Source organism: Hemiscyllium ocellatum, chromosome 1 (assembly GCF_020745735.1).
Source record: "Hemiscyllium ocellatum isolate sHemOce1 chromosome 1, sHemOce1.pat.X.cur, whole genome shotgun sequence".
NCBI lineage: Eukaryota > Metazoa > Chordata > Chondrichthyes > Orectolobiformes > Hemiscylliidae > Hemiscyllium > Hemiscyllium ocellatum.
In genome coordinates, this window is record NC_083401.1 from 154,382,726 (window position 1) to 154,405,241 (window position 22,516).

The 22,516-nt window shown below is 40.0% G+C and overlaps 1 protein-coding gene across 3 annotated transcripts in view; it reads left to right on the top strand.

The window, feature by feature from the left end:
- Positions 1-22,516, top strand: part of acox3 (acyl-CoA oxidase 3, pristanoyl) — a 183,058-nt gene that overhangs the window by 157,830 nt on the left and 2,712 nt on the right. For all 3 annotated transcript variants that reach the window (XM_060826927.1, XM_060826936.1, XM_060826949.1), the window contains 3 exons: positions 15,774-15,948; positions 17,709-17,776; positions 18,612-18,698. In XM_060826927.1, coding sequence (XP_060682910.1) covers positions 15,774-15,948; positions 17,709-17,776; positions 18,612-18,698 — 330 coding nt within the window. The remainder of the gene's footprint in view (positions 1-15,773; positions 15,949-17,708; positions 17,777-18,611; positions 18,699-22,516) is intronic.

The window sequence follows — 22,516 nt, forward strand, 5'->3', positions numbered from 1 at the left end:
AGCAGATGCATGGAGAAACCATCACCTATAAAACTCTCCAAGTCCCACAATCCTTCCTTGGTCACATATAATTATTTCTTCAGAATTGCCTCATACAATGTGGGAGCACTTTTGCAACACAACAACTCAAAAAAAAATTACCTTGTGCCAGGACCAGTCAAGGCAAACACTGAAGGATATCCCCATGCCTGGGCAGTCCAGAATCAGGAGTCACACTTTAAGGATATAGGATAGGCTAGTTTGGATGAAATAAGGAGAGATTTCTTCACCCAGGGAGTGTTGAGCTCATGGAATTATCTGCTACAGAAAGTGGTTGAGACTAAAACATTATCTAGGTCCTTCTTGAAAACATTTGTAGTTCTTGGGTTTAAAGGGATCAAAAGACATGGGGAGAAAGTGGGAACAGGGTACTGAGTTGGATGATCAACCATGATCACGTTAAATGGCAGAGCAGGCTTGAAGGGCCAAATGGCCTACTCCTCTTGGTTTCTATGTTTACTCAAGCACATCTAGAATAGCAATAAATATCCACTTTGCCAGCTGATTTTTGTTGAACATAAATAAAAAGAAAATTAATTCTGAGTAAAACAAATTACAATTTAAGTTCTTCACAATAGCAGAGCTTTCAAGAAATGTGCACGTTTTGTGTATTCAGATGAGATGTATGTCTCATAGCACAAAATATATTACAAGGCCTGTACTTTCCTCATAGCTCTACAAATTTTCCTTTTCAGATAATGATTCAAATCCTTTTGAAAGCCTTAATTGTCTCTACTTCTGGTACACTCTCAGGCAGCATATTCCTGATCTTGAGCACTTGCTGACTTTGAATACCTCTATCAACTTTCCTCTGTACCTTCTCCAAGGAGAATAGCCTCAGTCTCTCCAACCTTTCTATATGCCTGAAGTTCCTCAATTCTTAAACCTATTTCATTGATTTTTTTCTGCTCTCTCACATACTAAACTGTGAACAGAGTTGGATGCAACACTCAAATTAAGCCCGAATCAATGTTTTATGCAAGATTTATATGAACTCCTTACTTTTGTATTCTACAATCCTTTTGATTAAAAACCCAGGTGCTTTGTGGCTAAAAGCTGATCTTGCATGACTTTCACCAGGTTCCATTGCAATCAGAGTTTGGGTGGCTTTTTTACTGCAGCATAAATTGCTGCAAATTGATTTGATATCCAAGTGAAGTTAAATTGATGGGCCTGCAAAGGCCTGTGCTAAGGTGCCATTCTGCTCCATGCACTTTGACCTTAAACGTGGGTTTGCTGACGGATTTGCCAATGCACAAACTAATTAATTGTGTGCAGACTCGTGTCTTCTTCAGTGGACTGTCCCATTGAAGTCCTTAGTCCTCACCCTGCATAACCTCAACCTTCAGCAAAGGTTCTACTTTCGTACCTTACTTGGTTGGAGTGCACTTATATCCAATATTTCACTCAATGCAGATGGCTACCTCTAAGTTGAAGTTCTAGCACTGTCAGCATCTGAGCAACTGGTTGTTCATGAGAGAGGAAATAATGTAGCTTCTTAACAGAAAATCCTGGGAAATTCTCAGCACATCTGAGTACATCCATGAAGATGGAAACAAAGTTAATTTTCAGAAACTCTGATGAAGAAACATAGACCTGAGTTGTTAGCTCAGTTTGTCTCCCCATGAATGTCGCTAAAGCAGAACTTTGTGCACAAATGACATATCTCCCCCTCTCCACCAGTATTAGGCCCTCCAGTGTGGTATCAGAAAATGCTGGAACATATTGTCCCATATTTCACTTGTAATGTTGGAAGATTAGAATTGCTTTTGAATTACTTTTGAGTGACTTTCAGCATCTAGCTTGGCCCCAATTTTCCTCTCCCCTCTTCCCCCTCCCATTTAAGAGGCTTTCTTTACATATTGCAGACTCACTTTAAAACATTCTAGATTCTCATGACTTTGCAACCCTACTCAGGGTTGCAACCATTTAACTGGTTTCCTCTCGCTGTATATTACAATTATTTAAAATGGCATGCAGTTTGAAGTTGGTGGTAAAACCATCAGTGCAAGCTGCATGGAGCGATTGCTGACTGAGGCCAAATATTTACTGGTTTCCTTGAACCTGACTCCACGTGAAGAATGGCATTTACAGCATGTAACCATAACATTAGAGTTAGGCCATTAAGGGCTAAAGTGGTACTGGCAACCTTTTTCTCACACCCCACTGAAAGCTGTTGAGCTAGTCCCATTAAAAATGTGAAAACCTGATCAATAACCAAGACAGGTAAAAGGAGTTAAGATACAGATCAGCCAAGCTGTAATTGAGGTACACATTTGAAGAGTTCAATGGATTACTCCTGTACCTATGTAACAGAATCAAGGTGAAAATGGATGTAACTTTCACTCTGACATGTACTTGTGGTCCCTTTACGTTTGGCACAAACAAGTTGGTAACTATTCCATTCTTTGGGAAGTACAACATCCTTTGGTTATGTACTGTGGTTAACCACTGCCTTATTGTGGATATTGATTTAACATTCCTACATTTGATGAAGCAAGAGGAGCAGCAAACAGATTATATGTTGTCCCAGCTAAAATTATTGCCAACACTGTCTGTCCCAGTGGACTATACAGGATATCCTTAATCTTGCAGTTGGTCTTGTTAAATAATGCGGGCAGTATGGAATAGATAATGAAACTATTTCAGCCATTTCCTGGATAACAATCAGTGACTTGCATAATCATGGGATAATTTTCCTGTCCCTTGCACCTATATGTTTGGCACAGTGCACGCTGGATTTAAGAACAAGGGACTGAATCATCATCTGTTGCCTGAGGTGATCTTGGAAACAGGAAGGTTATTTAATTAGGTGAATCCTGTTGCCTTCACCAGAATTCAGTTCTAAGCGGGAAGGCTCATGATTCATTGCTAATAGAATCCCAATTAATGGCCACATAAGGGCCTTGCCACCATGGAGATTAACACAGTTCTAGTTGAGCCTGTCATTATGCAGTGTGTGTGATAGATCAACGTATGTGTGTGGGTTGCTTGACTCTTTAGGTTTGAGGTTTGGGAGTTGCAGCAATTCCTCGCTCAAAGATGAGGTGGTAGCTCGATGAAGGCTAGCTCTCTGACCTTACTTCCAACTACGCAAACTGCACACAAACTCTTAGACAGACAGACATGTACACACACAACACACCTTGGGTCTTGCAAATCATGGGACTCTGGAGGTATGCTTCTGGCACCAGCCACTGCTCCTCAGGGTGGCTGCTGAGCACGAGATTTACTGACAGCTGAACAGTGTTTCTCATTCGGCAGCATTTCTGCCACCATGCTCTTGATTCCTGGAGGGTAGAATCAGCTGGTGGCTTTGCCACTCCCTGATTGGAAGGAGCCAATCAGGGAGCCAATCACTGAGCCAATGCCAAAAATAAGTAGTAGAGGTCTCTCACTACCTCTCTGGTTAGCAGGCAAGACCCTTGACACCACAACTAGATACCACCCAAGATTTTCATTTCTCCTGTAAAACTACCTGCTGGACTTTTAATATCCATTTTTCATCACTTTTCTATTTGAGCATGATTAATAATTATGAGGTTGTAATAATGGAATATCATTTGTTATTTGTCCATTCTAAGAGAATATTGTAAGATCATACGATGTGCTGTAAGTTCAGTATTTTTCAGGAGATGGTTACCTACATTTCCATGCACTATTATTTTAACAACTTAACTACCAGTCATAAAGGGTAATAGCTATAATGTTACTCAACTAAAGTAGATCCGAAGAACAACTTAGCAGTTTGTCTTAACTTTGTCATTGTTTATCAAAAACGTAGCCATACTTTATGGGAATATGGATTGGTGAAGTAAACTTACGTTGTTACGGCTTTATTTCTGTTTTCATTATGGTGTGACTGGGACCCCAAGATCACAAAATTTAGCCTTGTACTTTCTAATAACAATATGTTTAGGATGAATAGAGCACTATAGCTTCAGTCTCTCAATCATGGATAATATTGTAATCCAAGTGATGAGGAATCTCTTATTTCAGGAAATAGGAGTTGAAGTTTACCTTTTCAGGAATTACAAGGTTCCAAGTGATACCTGGCTAAGGGAGTTTAAATCGGGGTGGCTTGGCAAATAGTCAATAGAAGCTGCTAACCATTGTTGGCAAGGTGCCTTGAACAAGAATAAAACTTAAAAGGACAACATATAAAAGGCATCTAAATGGGTATTTGAGTAGGGTTTAGAGGGATATGGGCCAAGTGCTGGCAAATGGGACTAGATTTATCTAACAAGTATGGTCAGCATGGACAAGTTGGACTGAAGGGTCTGTTTCCACGCTGTACGGGGCATTGATTAGGCCACTGTTGGAATATTGTGTGCAATTCTTGTCTCCTTCCTATCAGAAAGATGTTGTGAAACTTGAAAGGGTTCAGAAAAGATTTCCAAGGGTATTGCCAGGGTTGGAGGATTTGAGCTATAGGGAGAGGCTGAACAGGCTGGGCTGTTTTCTCTGGAGTGTTGGAGGCTGAGGGGTGACCTAATAGAGGTTTACAAAATTATGAGGGGCATGGATAGGGTAAATAGGCAAAGTCTTTTCCCTGGGGTGGGGGAGTCCAGAACTAGAGGGCATAGGTTTAAGGTGAGAGGGGAAAGATATAAAAGAGACCTACGGGGGAACCTTTTCATGCAGAGGGTGGTACGTGTATGGAATGAGCTGGTGGAAGTGGTGGAGGCTGGTACAATTGCAACATTTAAGAGGCATTTGGATGTGTATATGAATAGGAAGGGTTTGGTGGAATATGGGCCAGGTGCTGGCAAGTGGGACTAGATTGGATTGGACTGAAGGGTCTGTTCCCATACTGTACATCTCTATGACTCTATGGCCATATGGATGGACCTGTTCCCAGGAGTTTTAATTTATCCCACTTGCCTGCAGCTAATCCTACAAGTCTGTATTCAAATGGATAAATCTGGATCTCACTGCACAAGTAGCAGGAACCCTTTCTGTATGTTTCACTCTACAGTTTTAGATAATTCAGTTCAAGCACTATACCTACACATCTTAATCAGCATCCAAATTCTCTGGGCTTGGGTAAGTAAGTTGTTTTCCAATGATAGACTTCAATTCAGTTAAACAAAAACTCTTGTCAGTATAGATTTCTCTGTAGCTTGGTTTTGAGCTTGTTAAACATGAAGATCAGTGAATTTCTGCTATAACTTCCTTAAGAAATTTATTTAGTATAAGTTACACAATTTTCCAGATGAAAGAACAAAATGTACTTGTAGTGCCTTGTTTTTCATAGCAAGGTTTTTCGTTATTAATGTGGTTTTCTACATGATCCAAATGCATGTTGTTATGAATTGTCTATGCAATTGGAAAAATTAACAGTTTCCAATGTCTGGTAAATAATTAACAACAAACAGAGCAGGATTAGTCAGATGCTGTTGTGAAATTTCTTCCCATCTGCTTTACAACAATGCAGACAGTAAAATAAAAAGCTTCTGGCACTGGTTATACTTTCACACACTAATGTAATGAAATGAATAATATGCCTATAAATTTTATAATCCATTTCCACAAACCTGTTGATAGCCCACTAGCCAAAGTTGGAAGGAAATATACAACATAAAATGGAATGCTCTGAATATATCAGCAACTGCTATTTCTTTTGAAACTAAATATCACACCAAAGTATCTAAGAATGCAAAGTTTATAGCTGCATTTGCAGCTAACACAGTTGCAGGGGGGCACACTTGTGCCCACGAGAAGTAAATATTTTGAATCTAAAAATATATTTGGAGATCCAACTTTGGATGAGTAGGACGATGAAGGGAGCAGAGAACAGGGTGGTGAGAAGAAAGGCGAATGGAGCGGAAATGGAGACGTGAGCGTTTTTTTTTCTTAAACCTACCCTTTATGGCCTTCGATATTCAGGGTTCTCTGGATTCCAGTCTTTGACCCTGGCACCCAGGAGACAGCATACCGTCCTGGAGGCACACTTACTCCAGAAAAACTCTTGTCTATTCTCCTCTAATACTTCTACCTCCTCCTTCAGCAGCTGAATCACTCAAGTGCCGTGGCTCTTATTGGCCTCCAAAGAGGAATTGGCACTCTCAGATGCCTTCACTGCTGTCTGGTGCCCACCTTCTGTGTGATGGTCATCCTTTCTCTATCTACCTGCACATGCATAATCGGCGGAATGATCATGTCCTAAACATGCTTTCCATGAACCTCTCGGCCTTCTGAGTGTACTGTTGTGCCACCACCTTGCACTCGAGCCCCAAAATACAGAGCTTGGTTTGCTCCAGCCAGAGGCATTTTCTATACACATGGGCATCCAGACTGCCAGAAGTATCTAGGATTTCTCACATTATGCAGGATGTGCAAAATACAGTCTGAGCTTCCCACACATATCTCAACTTTATTTTACCTTTACTCCTACTTAAGCATAGACTAGAAAACTTTGCACTTGATTATGTCAGGCAACCAACTAAAAGGCTGCTATTAAGTGAAGACTTTAATTAATCGAGCACTTTAATACTTAACCACTAAGATTGCTGACAATCTTATAATAGTGTTTTAGTTATGAACACCAAGTTATATTCTCCAAGTTGAATTTGCAACTGTCAATCATTCAGTTTGTTCCTTTATACACTGCATCTTTATATGAGGAACATTTAATTGGATTACAGTCTAACCTGTACTTCTGCTTGAATATTTGTTTTTGATCATATGTTTCTTTTTTTCCCTGTATTAATCAGAGGCCTCTGTTTAACAACATAGAATACTCTGTATTCCAACACTCATGTCATCATCATCCTTGAACAATGAAAATAAAAGCAATATCAATTAATTATAAAAATTATCAATTTATTTTATGTGTAATACAAGTAAAAATGAACATAAGTCATTCAGGTCAATCTCCTTGTTAACTGATTAACTAAATCTCCAAGATAAGGACCCCAAAACGTTCTCTGTCCTGATTTTGTGAAGTTAATTTTTGTTTTTATTTGAGTTTGGTCTGTATTGTTAATCTAATTATCTCTATTTGCTTGTCCTAGATATATATTTATCCTGCATGCTGTCCAGGATACCTTGGAAGATATTCGTTATCTCTTTAATGGGGTTCTAATCTGTATTATCTCTTTCCCCCGACACTTGAATTTGAGCTTTCTGAAATTGGGTACACTGTCACATAGTTAATAGTATCCACGAGTGCCACTTCTCAGTTTCTTTATAATGTTTCATGATTTGTTAACAAATGACCCAAAGATTACACTATGCCAGCTTTTCCATCAAACTAATTTTAATAGAAAAAGTCAAATTTCTCCAAAAATCAATCATTTCATCATCCTTCTCTACAATAATATGTAACTGACTTTATTTTCCATAAGAGTACATTTTGAATACATCATTACATTTTAATCTGACTGTAAAAGATATTGGATTTCTGGAACACTAAGAGGTGCATGTGCATGTGGGTTTCTGAGGATTGATAAGTACCATGCAATATATTGGACTCAAATGAAATTTGACAAATTTTTAAATCGGTTATTTGTCATTTAGAAATTTAGTTTTATGGGATGAATTGGGACAAATTTGTTTCCATCACTCATTGAGACTGAGTTATTAACTTAATTTTAAAAAATGTTGTTTTCATCATTAATGTCCTCCTGTCACGTAATAGATTCCTTCCAAATGTGTAAAAATTGCAAATTCGGCTTGTCCATCTGGATTTAAGCATTTATATTTTGTGTCAGCAGCTAAAGAAATCTTCCTGGTCTCTTTTAAAATTCATTATTTACTTGCTGTCATTAGACACTGAATTTCTTTCAAAAACAAGCAGTACTGAAAACTGTAGACTATTTGTGAGCTGCCCACGCATAGTCAGATCATGGTGGGCAGCAAGCAAAGTTTGTATGTCCACCTCATTTGAATGATTGTGGCTCTCACCCAGCAAGTACACCAGAAATAAGTAAATAAGAAATTTTCTTGGCCAGTTCACGGAAGGGCAAGGTGACAGACTAATATTGTGTAGATGAGGGCCTCCAGGGCAGATGGGAAAGACCTGAATGGGCATGTATATCATACACTGAAAATGTGTTGCTGGAAAAGCGCAGCAGGTCAGGCAGCATCCAAGGAACAGGAAATTCATCAGGAAGGGCTTATGCCCGAAACGTCGAATTTCCTTATCCTTGGATGCTGCCTGACCTGCTGTACTTTTCCAGCAACACATTTTCAGCTCTGATACTCCAGCATCTGCAGACCTCACTTTCTCCTCCATGTATATCATACACATAAGCATTCCCATCAACAGGTATGTGAAGACAAAAATATTATTGAAAACAAATGTATGTCCTTTGCAATCAAAATAAGGGAGCTTATAATGGAGGACAAAGAAATTTCAGATCAATTAAATATTCTGGTTCTGCCTTCACCAAGGAGGACACAAATAGCTTCTCAAACATTTTGGGGAACATGTGATCTAGGGAACAAGAGGAACTGAAGAAAATCAGTATTACGAGGGAAATTGTATTGAGGAATTTCACAGGATTGAATGCCAACAAATCGCTGGGGCCTGATAATCTACATCGCAGAGTATTTGTGTAAGTGGCCCTAGAAATAGTGGATGCATTGGTGGTCATCTTGCAAGAATCGATAGACTCTGGAACAGTTTCTGTGAATTGGAGGGTAAAAGAGGGACGAGAGAAAATGGGGAATTATAGACCAGTTAACCTGAAATCGGTAGCAGAGAAAATGCTAGAGTCCATTATATATGATTTAATAGCAGAGCACTTTGAAAAAACCATGACAAACTTGGACAGTGTCTGTATGGATTTTCAAAAGAGAAATAATGCTGGGCAAATCTGTTGGAATGTTTTGAGGCAGTAACTAGTGATACCCTACTTAAAAGATTAGCATATAAAATAAAGTGCATAGGATTGGAAGTCGTGTACATACTTGATGGAGAACTGGCTGGCAGTCAGGAAACAAAAGTAAGAATGAACAGTTGTCTTCTGAGGGGCAACCAGTGACCAATGGGGTATAACAGGGATAAGTGTTAGGACCCTACCTATTCACAGTATATATTGATGATTTTGCTGAGGGAATTAAATGTAATATCTCCAAGTTTGTAGAGCTAATAGAACTGGGTAGGAGGATGCTCAGTGTGAATTGGACAAGTTGATTGAGTGAGCACATGCATGGCTGTTGAAGTATGATGTAGATAAATGTGCAATTATTTACTTTGGTAGCAAAAGCAGGAAGGCGGGCTATTATCTGATAGATTGGGAAGGGGGAGATCCAACAAGAATTGGATGTCTTTGTACACGAGTTGCTGAAAGTAAGTATGCAGGTGCAGCAGACAGTGAAAAAGGTAAATTGTATGTTAGCCATCATAGCAAGAGAATTTGAGTACTGGAACAGGGATGTCTTGCTGCAATTGTACAGTCTAAAGGTACAGCTTAGGCCATTTAGGACTGAGATATGGCACTTAGGAAGGTAGGAAAGGGTGGAGGAGTGGCTTTGTTTATTATACGTAATAATGGGTAATAATAGGAACAATTGAGAAGAATGACCTAAATCCAGGAAGTTAGGGTACAAAAACAGTCTGGGATAACGATGAGGAATGATAAAGACAAGTGGTCACTTGTGGGAGTTTTATGCAGGATCCCTCACAGTAACCACATGGTCAGACAGGATGTCAAGGAAGAAATATTGGGAGCTTGTCAAAACGGTACAACAATTATCATGGGAGAATTTCAACCTATATAGACTGGAAAAGTCAGATGTGAAAATGTAGTCCAGAAGAGGAATTCATTGAATGTTTTTGAGACAGTTTCTTAAACCAGTGACGTTATGGCACCAACTAGGGAGCAGGCTAAACTGGACATGGATTTGACCAATAAGAGATAGGATTAATTACTGAGATTGTCGTGAAATCACCTCTGGGAACTGTGACCTTAATATGACTGAATTTTACACCTAGTTTAAGGGAGAGAAGTATGCATCAAACACAGCAATTTTGAATTTAAACAAGGGCAAATATGAGGGTGTAAAAACAAAGCTATCAAAAGTGAATTGGCAATTTAGGTTAAGGGACAGGTCAAAAGAGTTTAAGTGGATATTCCAGAGATCACAGAATAAGTAAGTTCCAACAAATAAGAAAAGCTCAAGGCAAATGTAGTGCATGTCATTTTTTTTTATTGTTTCATTATTTTTACAGGTTGGGACAAAAGTCGACCTTTCAGACAGCCCACATCCGCAGCCCTCTGAACTCTTTGCAGGGGTAGCAAGCCTGAACAAAAATTAGACACTTTCTCCCAAATCAGGTTTAAAGAGCCATGAGTTTTTTCAACTCTGTGCTCCAGACTCTAGAGTGAAAATTCTGGTCTGGGTGAAAGTCAAATATGTTCAATGTATATTTAAACTTCAAGCAATAGCAATTCCAGGATTGTGGTATTTACTGTCACACCATAATATGTTGGCTACATTTTCTCTATGGGAGCAACAGTCTGCTATGAGAAAAATTTAAGGTTCATTTTTTTTTGTGTTCCTGCTATTGCCTTTTATGTATTACAGTCCTAATCAACTTACATGATGAAGATTACATGCAGGCTGTTTCCAATATCTACATGCACATGCAAGGAGACTTATCTCTGGCAATGTGCTTGTTCCACAAGTAAATTACTAATTTGTGGAGAACCCCACAGCAGTAGAGTTCAAATTGAGAACAATTGAGAAATAGTAGCTGCTATTGCTGGAACCATTAGGCTGGCTCAGTCAATCCATGGATGAAAATCAGAAACATAGCACCTTATCAGTAATGTGATTCCTGAGCAGGGCATTCAGTTAGCTCAGTTAGTTTGGCAGCTGGTTTGTAATGCCAACAGCATAGATTCGATTCCCGCATCAATTGAGATCACTATGAAGGATTCTCCTTCTCAACATCTCTCCTTGCCTGAGATGTTGTAACCCTCAAGTTAAACCACCACCAGTGTCCCTAATGAGTGAGTACCCCTACAGTCTGCTAAGACAATGGCCACAATACTGTTACTTTCATTCATGGGCAGTCATTTCAAACACAAATAGGGCTTTAATGTAGACGGTGATACAGTAGGCTTACTAGAAGGAGGGCATAACATGCCTCTATGTGGACCTTTTTAATATGTTACACCTTATACGAACATATACGTCACAAACCTTACAACACAAATATATTGTTAGTAAGGTGGCAATTCTACCTCTTCATTGATATCCCCAAGCCCCTCTACCTCCCCCCCACCCCTCCACAGCCCCCAAACTCAGCTGCAAAATACCACTTTTTTAATATAAGGACACATATTCTTGTATATTTACCCTTCTATCTGAGAAAAGAGTACCTGCATGTCATTGTTTAGTTATGACACTTTTGGAATACGTTTGTGATTTTCAGAATGGAGTTGATACAGAATGAAGCCTGTGATCACCTCTACTTGACAAAACTTGAATTAATTAAATTGTCATGATCAGTGACATTATCGTGATTGCTGTGTCCAAGATTTGTAATCTACATTGTTGACCTGCAGAACATGCACATAATTTGGTGGCAGATTTATGACATCTCTGAATCTATAGGTGGTAGATTAACATTGCAACACATTATCCACAACAGCACCCCTCCCCTGCAAATCAAGCTTACTCCACCTTCTGTGTATGTTGTCGGCCATTTTTTTTCCTGTATAGAGTTGAACTTTGATAGTAGATGAAATGATATCCAAGTCACACTCCTTACAGTCCCAGGTTCTGCTAGAAGTGAAGATTCCCCCCTCCTCCTCATTCAAATTCACTCTAAACCTTTTGCTCTTTACTTTAAAACTGGGTCCACTGTGGTTATTGATCCTCATACTAAAGGCTAAGGTTCCTCCTTTCCACCTTGCCTATGTCCCTCAGAACTTTTGTTATCTCAGCTCGATTCCTCCGTATCAACCTTCATGTATCCTTTTGTGTCAACCCCTTTAGCTTTGAGTTATCCCACATTCTAATTCGACACTTCTATTTAATAGAGTCATTGAGTTTATACAGCAAAGAAAGAGCCATTTCAGCCGACTGTATTCATTGCCAGTCATCAAGTATCTATCTACTCTTTTCAATGCTGCCTGACCTGCTGTACTTTTCCGGCACCACACTTTATCGACGTTGACATCCCCAGCATTTGCAGTCCTCACCATGTCCTCTATCTATTCTAATCCCATTTTCCAGCAGTGGGTTCATAGCCTTATTTGCTGTGTCATTTCAAGTGCTCATATAAATACTTGTTAAGTGACTTGAGGGTTTCTGCTTCTAACATTTTTAGATAGTGAGTTCCAGATACGCACCACCTTCTGGGAGATTGTTTTTTCACTCAAATTCCCTTTAAATGTTTTGCTCCTTATTTTAAAACTGTGCCCACTGGTTATTGACCCTTCTACTAAAGGCAAAGGTTCCTTCTTATCTAGCTTGCCTATGTCCCTCAGAACTTTGTTACCTCAACTCGATTCCCCTGCCCCTACTCAGCCTTCTCTACTCTAAGGTAAACAATCCCAGTCGATCTAGTTTATCTTCATTCCAGAACTAATTCAGTACAGACAACATCCCGGTGAATCTCTTAACTATCAAAATGTCATATTCCCCCCCTTGGACCCCGGCCTACTACTTAGCCACTTTCACAACAATGTCCTCTCTAATGAAGCCAGGGTGGCGGTGACATGTGAAAGCCTTCATCCCACAGTATACTGTGTCCAGCCCTGATGTAAGGTCCCACTCTTAAATTTGGAATAACTGTCTTTTGCATTCATGATTACTTTTACATTCTAGCACAAATTGACTAGAAAGGACAGCCTTGGCAGGACGAGTCAACCCTGTAATTGATTACTCTCCAGCTTCTCAACTACACTATTTGTAATCCTTGGATGGTCCGACTTGGCTTGCTGGACTGACCCAATCCCTAGACTGGAAGGAAACAGATCCTGTACTTTGCATGGACTTAAACCAAATGGCCAGTTTTTCTGTAATGTAAATTGCTGACACATGCTGCCAGTGTGACATTGACATAGCATGTTGCAGTACAGTAAAGTGTCCACTGACTTAACTGTTCCGTGTTGGCTGTTAGGTACAAGTTGCCTTGGCTTTCTGCCAGCACTAATAAGCATGGAGACACAGATGCTGTAAATAATCAAGTAAGCGCCAAGTGAATGAATGCTAAGAAAGCAAGCTGAGAGCTCGAAAATGCATCCTGTTCAGATGGATAAGATGTGCTTGCATGGAAAGCGAGCTGATAGAAGCATTGTAATATAAGGTGGTGGTGAGCTCCAAAGTGCAGTATTCAAGTGCCAAAGTGTCTTCTGGGGTAGCCTGAGATTAGTTATAATGATGTGGTGAGGCTAGTGTTTTGCCACTGCCAACTTCTGTGGACAGTCTGCAGGTGGTTGCTCCCCATGCTCTTTGAGATGATGGTCAACATGAAAGCCTGGAAAATTACCTGCAGCTGCCAAGTAAAACTCAGACTTTGAAGTCAAGAATTGGCACAATCTGGTTACCAGTGGTACCTGATTGAATTTTGAAATGAAGCATCATTACCTAACAATGGGATGTTAGTGCATGCAAATTGGACTTCTGCTGCTTGCTAGCAAAATTCTTTTGCCATTTAAACCTTAAAGGGAAAATAACACACCTTTTTCTCAACATCAAGAATCTAAGTTGATCATTTTTGTTGCATTTGCATGAATTTCTTGCCATTGCCAACACTACTCAGTACTCTAGAGATTCCACCATTTTTACCTCTTAATCTCCAAAAGTCAAGCTTTCTTTAACTTCTGGCTGAAAATTAGCTTATTACAATGATAAAGTATCAAGTTCAGGTTTGCCTTATTTTAATTCCAATACTTTAAGCATTTTATCATTATTAGATTCTTCATTTAATTCTACATTCAATTGGCTTGTTACCTCCCTCAGCTTAGCTTTAATCAAAGATTTCAAATAATCCAGTGTTATATTTTCTATTCCTAGCAAATTCTTAGCACCAATCAGTAATTTTGACAATGTAATCCATGCAATAAACTTCACTATGACACTCCTGTTTTCCGTCCACAACTTTTTGCACCCTTTTCTTTAATTAAATCTTAATCCAATGGGTTTCTGAACATGTAAAAACCTCTACTTTATGATTCCGGCTGATGACAATACTGAGCAAGCCAGCTTCCTGCATGAAACCTGACATGGGCAGCACAGTGGCACAGTGGTTAGCACTGCTGCCTCACAGCGCGAGAGACCCAGATTCAATTCCTGCTTCAGGCGACTCTGTGTGGAGTTTGCACATTCTCCCCGTGTCTGCGTGGGTTTCCTCCGGGTGCTCTGGTTTCCTCCCACAATCCAAAAATGTGCAGGTTAGGTGAATTGGCTATGCTAAATTACCTGTATTGTTAAGTCAATGGGCAAATGTAGGGGAATGGGTCTGGGTGGGTTGCGCTTCGGTGGGTTGGTGTGGACCTGTTGGGTCGAAGGGACTGTTTCCACACTGTAAGTAATCTTGATGGATCGTATGGTTAATTTTTGCAGTTAGTTATTCTGGTTATTAGTTACTAGAACAGACTCATATGAGGCTACAATTGTTCTTAAGCAAAAGAAAATGACATGATTACACCATGATCCTGATTCAGCCATATTCAAATTTGTGGCAGGAAACATCATAAATAGACTTCCCATCCCACAGTCAATTGCAACCTGCAAGTGGACATTTAATACTCACTAAAATGCCTCACCTCACTGACATTGGTATTCACCCAGCAGCAAGTGATGGTGTCAAGCTGGAAGCCTGTCAGGGTTGCTTGGAAGTTTCAAAATGGGAGTCTGTTTCAAAGATATTTAGGAGGAAGTGATAGCATTGTGGTAATGTCACTGGACTAAAAATCCAGAGCCCCAGGCCATTGTTCTGGGAACATGATTTTGAATCTCACCATTACAGATGGTGAACCTTGAATTCAATAAAAGGTAAAACTAAAGGTGACCTGACAACCACTATCAATTGTTTAAAAATCCATTTGTACATGAATGCCTTTTTAGGGAAGAAAATCTGTCAATCTTACCTGGCCTAGATATGACTCTGGACTCACAGTAATTTTGTTGACTCTTAGCTATCCTCTGGACAATTCAAGATGGACAACAATACTGGTCTAGCCAGCAACACCCACAGCCCATGAATAAATGTTTTGAAATGCTTGAACAAGGGAGCCAGCATTGGAAAAAGGAAACCCATGGAGAGCCACTCCCTGGCCTTGCTGCCAATCCTCCGCCTGTAGAATGCCCCTCCTGCGATCACTCATCTGTGGCCTGCATTCCTCACTGATCCTGGGCCTTGTGTGGGTGCCATACTGGCAGCATGACTGCAACATCTGATTTCTGGATAGCTCTCAGTGGGCAGGACTTTCACCCTGGACATCTAACTGATGCCCAGTTATGTACGTGATAAGCATCAATGCAGTGGGCCTTCCCAAGAGCGACGCTATGAGATTCTTACCAACTCTGCAGCATGTGTATGAGAGCCCTGTCAACAGCATTGAATACAATACAAAAATGCCATATCTGTAAAATCAGATAAAATAGACAAACCAGAATCTCCTCTTGTACCTATTCCACTATTACTAGCAGGTCAAATATCAGAGGTTGATGGCTATCTTTCCACTGAATCTTACCCTTCATAAACTAAATTATGGATGAGCTATTGGTTTCTCCTGCTGTGTGAAACTTATTTCTTTCCTCTCTAGGTGTATTATTGCAGAACTTCAGCAATTGTCTTCATCGAGTACAATGTGCTGCAAAGATTTCATGATTTTGTTCATAGTTCTGACACACCAATCAGCTTACAACCTGTGTTAGAGCGTCTCTGTTCCCTATATGGTCTGTGGAGTCTTAATAAACATACAGCAGTATTGTACCAAGGTGAGTAATATCTGGAGTTTCTATCATTTGCCTTAGCCAACTTCTATTGTGAATGTGGACTATGTATAGCTGTTATGCTGTAAAGTGTTGTCTGGTTGTGAGGTGCCCTTTTGTCCAATCTATTTTCATACTCAGAAAGGATTACTATTTTTATTGTTAATAGTCTCTGATTACCCTGTAAATTGTTCGCATTTTTATTATCTTTTTATTTTGTTGTTTTTAATCATTTTATTTTGATTTCACTCCTTTCTTCTTATGCATCCGTCTCACTTCTTAATCAATGTCTCCAGCCTTCCCGAATAAGATTTGATGAAAAGGAAATCGGGATCAAGAGGCAAATCTTTTGCACAATGGCAAGCTGATTGCTGAGCATTATGTTTTCAGTCAGATGAACCATTGATTGATAAATTCCTTTGCTACTCCTCTAGATCAGGCTGATCTATGAGCATGCAGAACTGAAGATTAAACTTAGGTCTTCCCCCCCACTACCCTAACATGGACTAGGTCACTGCATGTGAATTGGGAATCCTACCATTAAGCTTCAATTTGGGGCTCATATTTTTTACGGCAACCAAAAGTTACCATTATTAGATTATATTAGATTCCCTATAGTGTTAGCTTTTGATCCAGATTTTTTAATTGAATTCAAATTTTATTGTCTGCTATGGTGGAATTCAAACACATGTGTCCAGACATTAGCCTTGGGTTCTAGATTACTAGTCTGGTGATATTACTGTATGTTACTGCCACTCTATTATGCCACTAGATTGTAAAGGACCTTTATAATTTCTGAACAACTGATCATGTAACCTATTGCAGTGTTTATAGTTGCTAAGTTTGCAGATGACACAAAGATAGGTGGACAGATAGTTGATGCTGAGGAAGGGGGAAGCTACAGAAGGACTTGAATAAGCTAGGAGAGTTGACAAAGAAGTAGCAGATGGAATACAATGTGGCAAAATGTGAAGTAATGCACTTTGATAGGCAGAATAGAGGAGTAGACTATTTCTAAATGAGGAAAGGCTTCAGAAATCAACCACAAAGAGACTTAGGAGTCTTAGTTCTTGATCCTCTTAAAGTGAATATGCAGGTTCAGTTGGCAGTTAGGAAGGTGAATGCAATGTTAGCATTCATTTCAAAGGAATAGAATACAAGAGCAGAGATATCCTGCTGAGGCTGCTTAAGGCTCTGGTCAGACCACATTTGGAATATTGTGATCAATTTTGGGCTATGTATCTAAGGAAAGATATGCTGGCCTTGTAGGGACTTCAGAGGAGGTTCACAAGAATGGTCCCAGGAAAGAAGGCCTTGTCCTATGAGGAGTAGTTGGGGACTCTGGGTCTATATTCCATTGAGTACAGTTGAGGAGAATGAGGGGTGGTGGTCTGATTGAAACTTATAAAATGCTGAGAGACCTGGATAGAGTGGACATGAAAAAGATAATTCCACTAGCAAGAAAGACTGGGACCCAAGTGCACAGCCTTAGGGTGAAGGGATGACTCTTTAGAACTTAGACAAGAAGAAATTTCTTCAGCCAGAGAATGGTGAATCTGTGGAACTTACTGCCACAGTGGGCGGTGGGGTCAAGTCATTGAGTGTATTTAAGACAGAGATTAGTTCTTGATTAGTAAGGGGATCAAGGGTTGTGGGGTGAATGGAGTTGAGAAACATGTCAGCCATGATCTAATGGCAGAGCAGACCCAGTAGGTAAAAAGTCCCAATTCTGCACCTATATCTTATAATCTTGTGTTTATTTACAGGGGGCTATTTCACCGGTAACAAACCTGGCAGAAGATTGCAAAATGCCATTCTAAATCTATGTGCACAGGTTAAGTCATATAATATTACTTTGAGTACTGTTTAGAATTAGTTTATATATATAATCTGGATAAAGGAAAAAAATGAAGCTTAATGATAAATATGTTCATCTGAAAATATTTTAGATGTCTGCTCCTTTGATCTCTAAAATATAAAAATATTTTAGGGAAATTATGCAGTAGTTTAGATAACATTTTTCATCCAGAAATTTGGACAGAAGGAAAGTTTTTTCTGTTTGTTGACCATTAGGCCTCCACACATACTAAACTTAGTTCTCAGTAGATATTGGCTGACAGTGCATAACAACCCCAAGCCTGGCACTGATCTCACTAGGAGAGACCATCAGATGGTAATATGCCATGTTAACATAATGAGGTCTTCCAAAGTTGAAACTGCAGCATTTTTGGACCAAATATGTAGGAATTATATTCTGAACCTTAACTATGCAACAGTTGACCTACTGTTACTTATTGCTGAAGTTGATGTATTCAATGGAAATCCATTTCCCTGCACTAGAATCTCTCAATTTGAGCTCCAAAAGGACAGCAATGAATATTTTTGGTGGTTTTATATTATTGTGAAATTTTAAGTAACTGTCATAATAGTCCAAATAAAAAGAGGTGATATTAAGCATGCTATTTAAGCCCAAACATTACTGGTGACAATGCTCATTAAATATACATATAATGTAGAATTCATCTTAAAAAATACTGTGACAATGCAAGATCAATACACAATTTTATTTCACTGTCCAGTTTAAAGATAAGATTCTGCATGATTATTTCACAGAAAAATAATATTTGAAACATGACTAACAATAATGACATTTATTTGTATTAAAATAGCTGAAGGATGATGTAGTGGCTCTTGTGGATGTCCTTGCACCTCCTGACTTTATTTTGAATTCACCAATTGGGAAAGCTGATGGAGAGGTAAAGTGTTTTTTTCCCTTTGTATAGTCGCATGTGCCTTTTTCATCTTCTGAGCATAATATGTAAAGAAAGATGTCAAGAAAGATTAATGATATAACAAGGTGCTCACCAATGTGTTCATCACGAAGGAATTTTAAAGGTATGAACAATATTGCTAACAACTCCATCAGGAATTTCATAGTTTGTCAAAAAAAGATGGAAAATGAGCGATTTAATAGTGTCATTCCAGACTATGATTTTAGCAGTTCAGAAACTTTGAAGTACAATATCAGTAGGCATTTGATACTTAATTTATGCAAAAATAAAATTTGTATTTTTAAAGTGGCGACTGTTGGTCAATGAAAGGAATATTTCAGTCTAGGCCTTGACAATCCCCTTGAGCTTTCATATTAATACAACAGGTCTTTTTAACATACTTGCAGCTTTAAAATGAAATGCGTAGTTCTGTTTTCAGTTATTTACATGTTGCCCACTGTGCTATCCATGGGTAGTTAGAGTAGATGCATGACTCTTAGATGATTGACACTGAATTGTATTAGCCAAACTGCATTTATCCATGATTCAGGGATACTGTTTTCAGCTGAGTGTCATGGATAACTAGCCTTCTGACTTTGCTAATGTGGATCATGCTGGAAAATGTGCAGAGACAGAAAGTACCCATCTCTTGCCTCTGTCTGGCTTTGTCAGGTAATGAGGTTGGAAATGTCCATTAATCAAAAGTGTAGCCTACCAAAGGAATTTTAAAATAAAAATCAGTTTCCAGGCATAGTGGCTTTTTTCCAGTTGCATACAGGTCACTTTGTTGGATACCAGACAAGATAAGAATGATGTGTGTGTACCATGGAAGGTATTAACATGTATCATGCCACCATCATTGCAGCAAAGTATAAAGGCAAGGTAGCAATAAGTGGACCAGTAATAGTGTGAGGTAAACATTGGCAGGAGCAACTCCTTGCAGCAATTATTTTGAAGATGTTGCAGTGAGATTAAGCTGGTGTTATTGCTGAGGCCATTTGGAAAGATAAAGAATGTCATGGTGATAAAATATGATCCATCAATTTTCAAATTCCATCATTTACTTTTAATGCTAGAGACATTTGTGGACTCAAATTCTTTTAAATAGTTGAAGGTAGTGAGAACTACAGATGGTGGAAAGTCAGAGCCGATCAAGTGTGGAGCTGGAAAAAGCACAGCAGGTCAAGCAGCGTCAGAGGAGCAGAGGAGTCGATGTTTCAGGTCAGAACCTTTCACCAGGACTGGGGAAGGGAGATGAGAAATAGAGGAGAGAGAGTGGGGCGGGGGGGAAAGATATATGGGATGACGTTGGTGGATGCAGGTAGGGGGTGATTGTGATTGGTCGATGGTAAGGAAGATGGACAGTTTAGGTTAGGTCAAGGGGGCAGGGCAGAGAGATAGGGCTGGACCTAGGATGAGGTGGGGGGTGGGGAAATTTGAAAGCTAGTGAATTCTGTGTTGAGGCTGAATGATTGTAAGTTCCTGGTGTGGAAGATGAGGTGTTCTTCCTCCAGTTTGCATGTGGCCTTATTTTGATGAAGGAGGTGGTCCAGGATGGACATGTCATCAAAGGAATGGGAGGGGCTGTTGAAATGGCTGGCAACCGGAATATGTTGATTGGACCATATGGATCATAGGTGTTCCCTGAACCAGTCCCCAAGTTTGCACTCAGTCTCTCCATTTCAACTCTCCCTCAAACTCCCCTGACAGCATGTCCATCCTGGGCCGCCTCCACTGTCAAAATAAGGCCATATGCAAACTGGAGGAAGAACACCTCATGTTCTGCCTCGGCACCTTACAACCATACAGCCATAACACAGAATTCGCCAACTTTCAAATCTCTCCACCCCTCACCTCATCCCAGGTCAAGCCTCCCTTTCTGCTTGCCCCTTGACCTGACCTAATCTACTTTTCTTCCTTCCTTTCTATCCACTCCACCTTTCCCAAAGACTAATCACAATCACCTCCTAACTGCATCCACCTATTGCCATCGCACCTACTTTCCCCCAGCCCCACCCTTCCCACTCTATTTATTTCTCAGTTCCATTCCCCGTCCTGATGAAAGGTTCCAATCTGAAACATCGACTCCCCTGCTTCTCTGATGCTGATGGACCTGCTGTGCTTTATCAACTCTAAAATACTTTTAAAAATGGAAGGAAAACACAGAAAGCCCTAAAATGCCCTTTAGAGTCATAAAGATGTACAGCATGGAAACAAACCCTTCGGTACAACCCGTCCATGCCGACCAGATATGCCAACCCAATCTAGTCCCACCTGCCAGCACCCGGCCCATATCCCTCCAAACCCTTCCTCTTCATATACCCATCCAAATGCCTCTTAAATGTTGCAATTGTAACAGCCTCCACCACATCCTCTGGCAGCTCATTCCATACACGGACCACTCTCTGCGTGAGAAAGTTGCCCCTTAAGTCTCTTTTTTTATCTTTCCTCTCTCATCCCAAACCTATGCCCTCTAGTTCTGGACTCCCCCACCCCAGGGAAAAGACTTTATCTATTTATCCTATCCATGCCTCTCATAATTTTGTAAACCTCTATAAGGTCACCCCTGAGCCTCCGACGCTCCAGGGAAAACAGCCACAGCCTGTTCAACCTCTCCCTGTAGCTCAGATCCTCCAACCCTACCAACATCCTTGTAAGTCTTTTCTGAACCCTTTCAAGTTTCACAACATCTTTCCGATAGGAAGGAGACCAGAATTGCACGCAATATTCCAACAGTGGCCTAACCAATGTCCTGTACAGCTGCAGCATAACCTCCCAACTCTTGTACTCAATACTCTGACCAATAAAGGAAAGCATACCAAACGCCTTCTTCACTATCCTAGCTACCTGCGACTCCACTTTGAAGGCGCTGTGAACCTGCACTCCAAGGTCTCTTTGTTCAGCAACATTCCCTTGGACCTTACCATTAAGTGTATAAGTCCTGCTAAGATTTGCTTTCCCAAAATGCAGCACCTCGCATTTATCTGAATTAAACTCCATCTGCCAATTTTCAGCCCATTGGCCCATCTGGTCCAGATCCTGTTGTAGTCTGAAGTAACCCTCTTCGCTGTCCACTGCACCTCCAATTTTGGTGTCATCTGCAAACTTACTAACTGTTCCTCTTACGCTTGCATCCAAATCATTTATGTAAATGACAAAAAGTAGAGTGCCCAGCACCGATCCTTGTGGCACTGCACTAGTCACAGGCCTCCAGTCTGAAATACAACCCTCCACCACCACCCTCTGTCTTTTAGCTTTGAGCCAGTTCTGTATCCAAATGGCTAGTTCTCCCTATATTCCATGAGATTTAACCTTGCAAATCAGTCTCCTATGTCAGTGGAAAAGTAACTGATGAAGCAATTGAAGATAGTTGGGCTGAGGCAGTAACACTAAGGATTTCTAGCATTGATTGGAGCTGAGACGAATAACTTCCAATAATCACAACTTTTTTTTAGCTAGGTATGACACTGCCAGTAGATAGTTTTGCCCTTAATCATTAGTAGTTTGATGCCACATTCAACCTACAGTGCTATAGATGAGATGTTCTTCAGGTCTGTAGCATGCAACTATTGCAAGATTTCATGTGGAGTGAGTCAAGTTATACAAAGACAGGATTCTTTCACAGTAGGGCCCTCAATCCAGAAGGTCCTCTTGACACTTCTGGCAGAAGGTGTTTTTTAATGTATGAGTCTTGATTTTTGTACATGCATTCTGGACTTTTTAAATCATTGAATAAGATGCCTATGGAGCCACTTCTTCCCTTTAGTTGTTTAATTGTGAACCACCATTCATGACTGCATAGA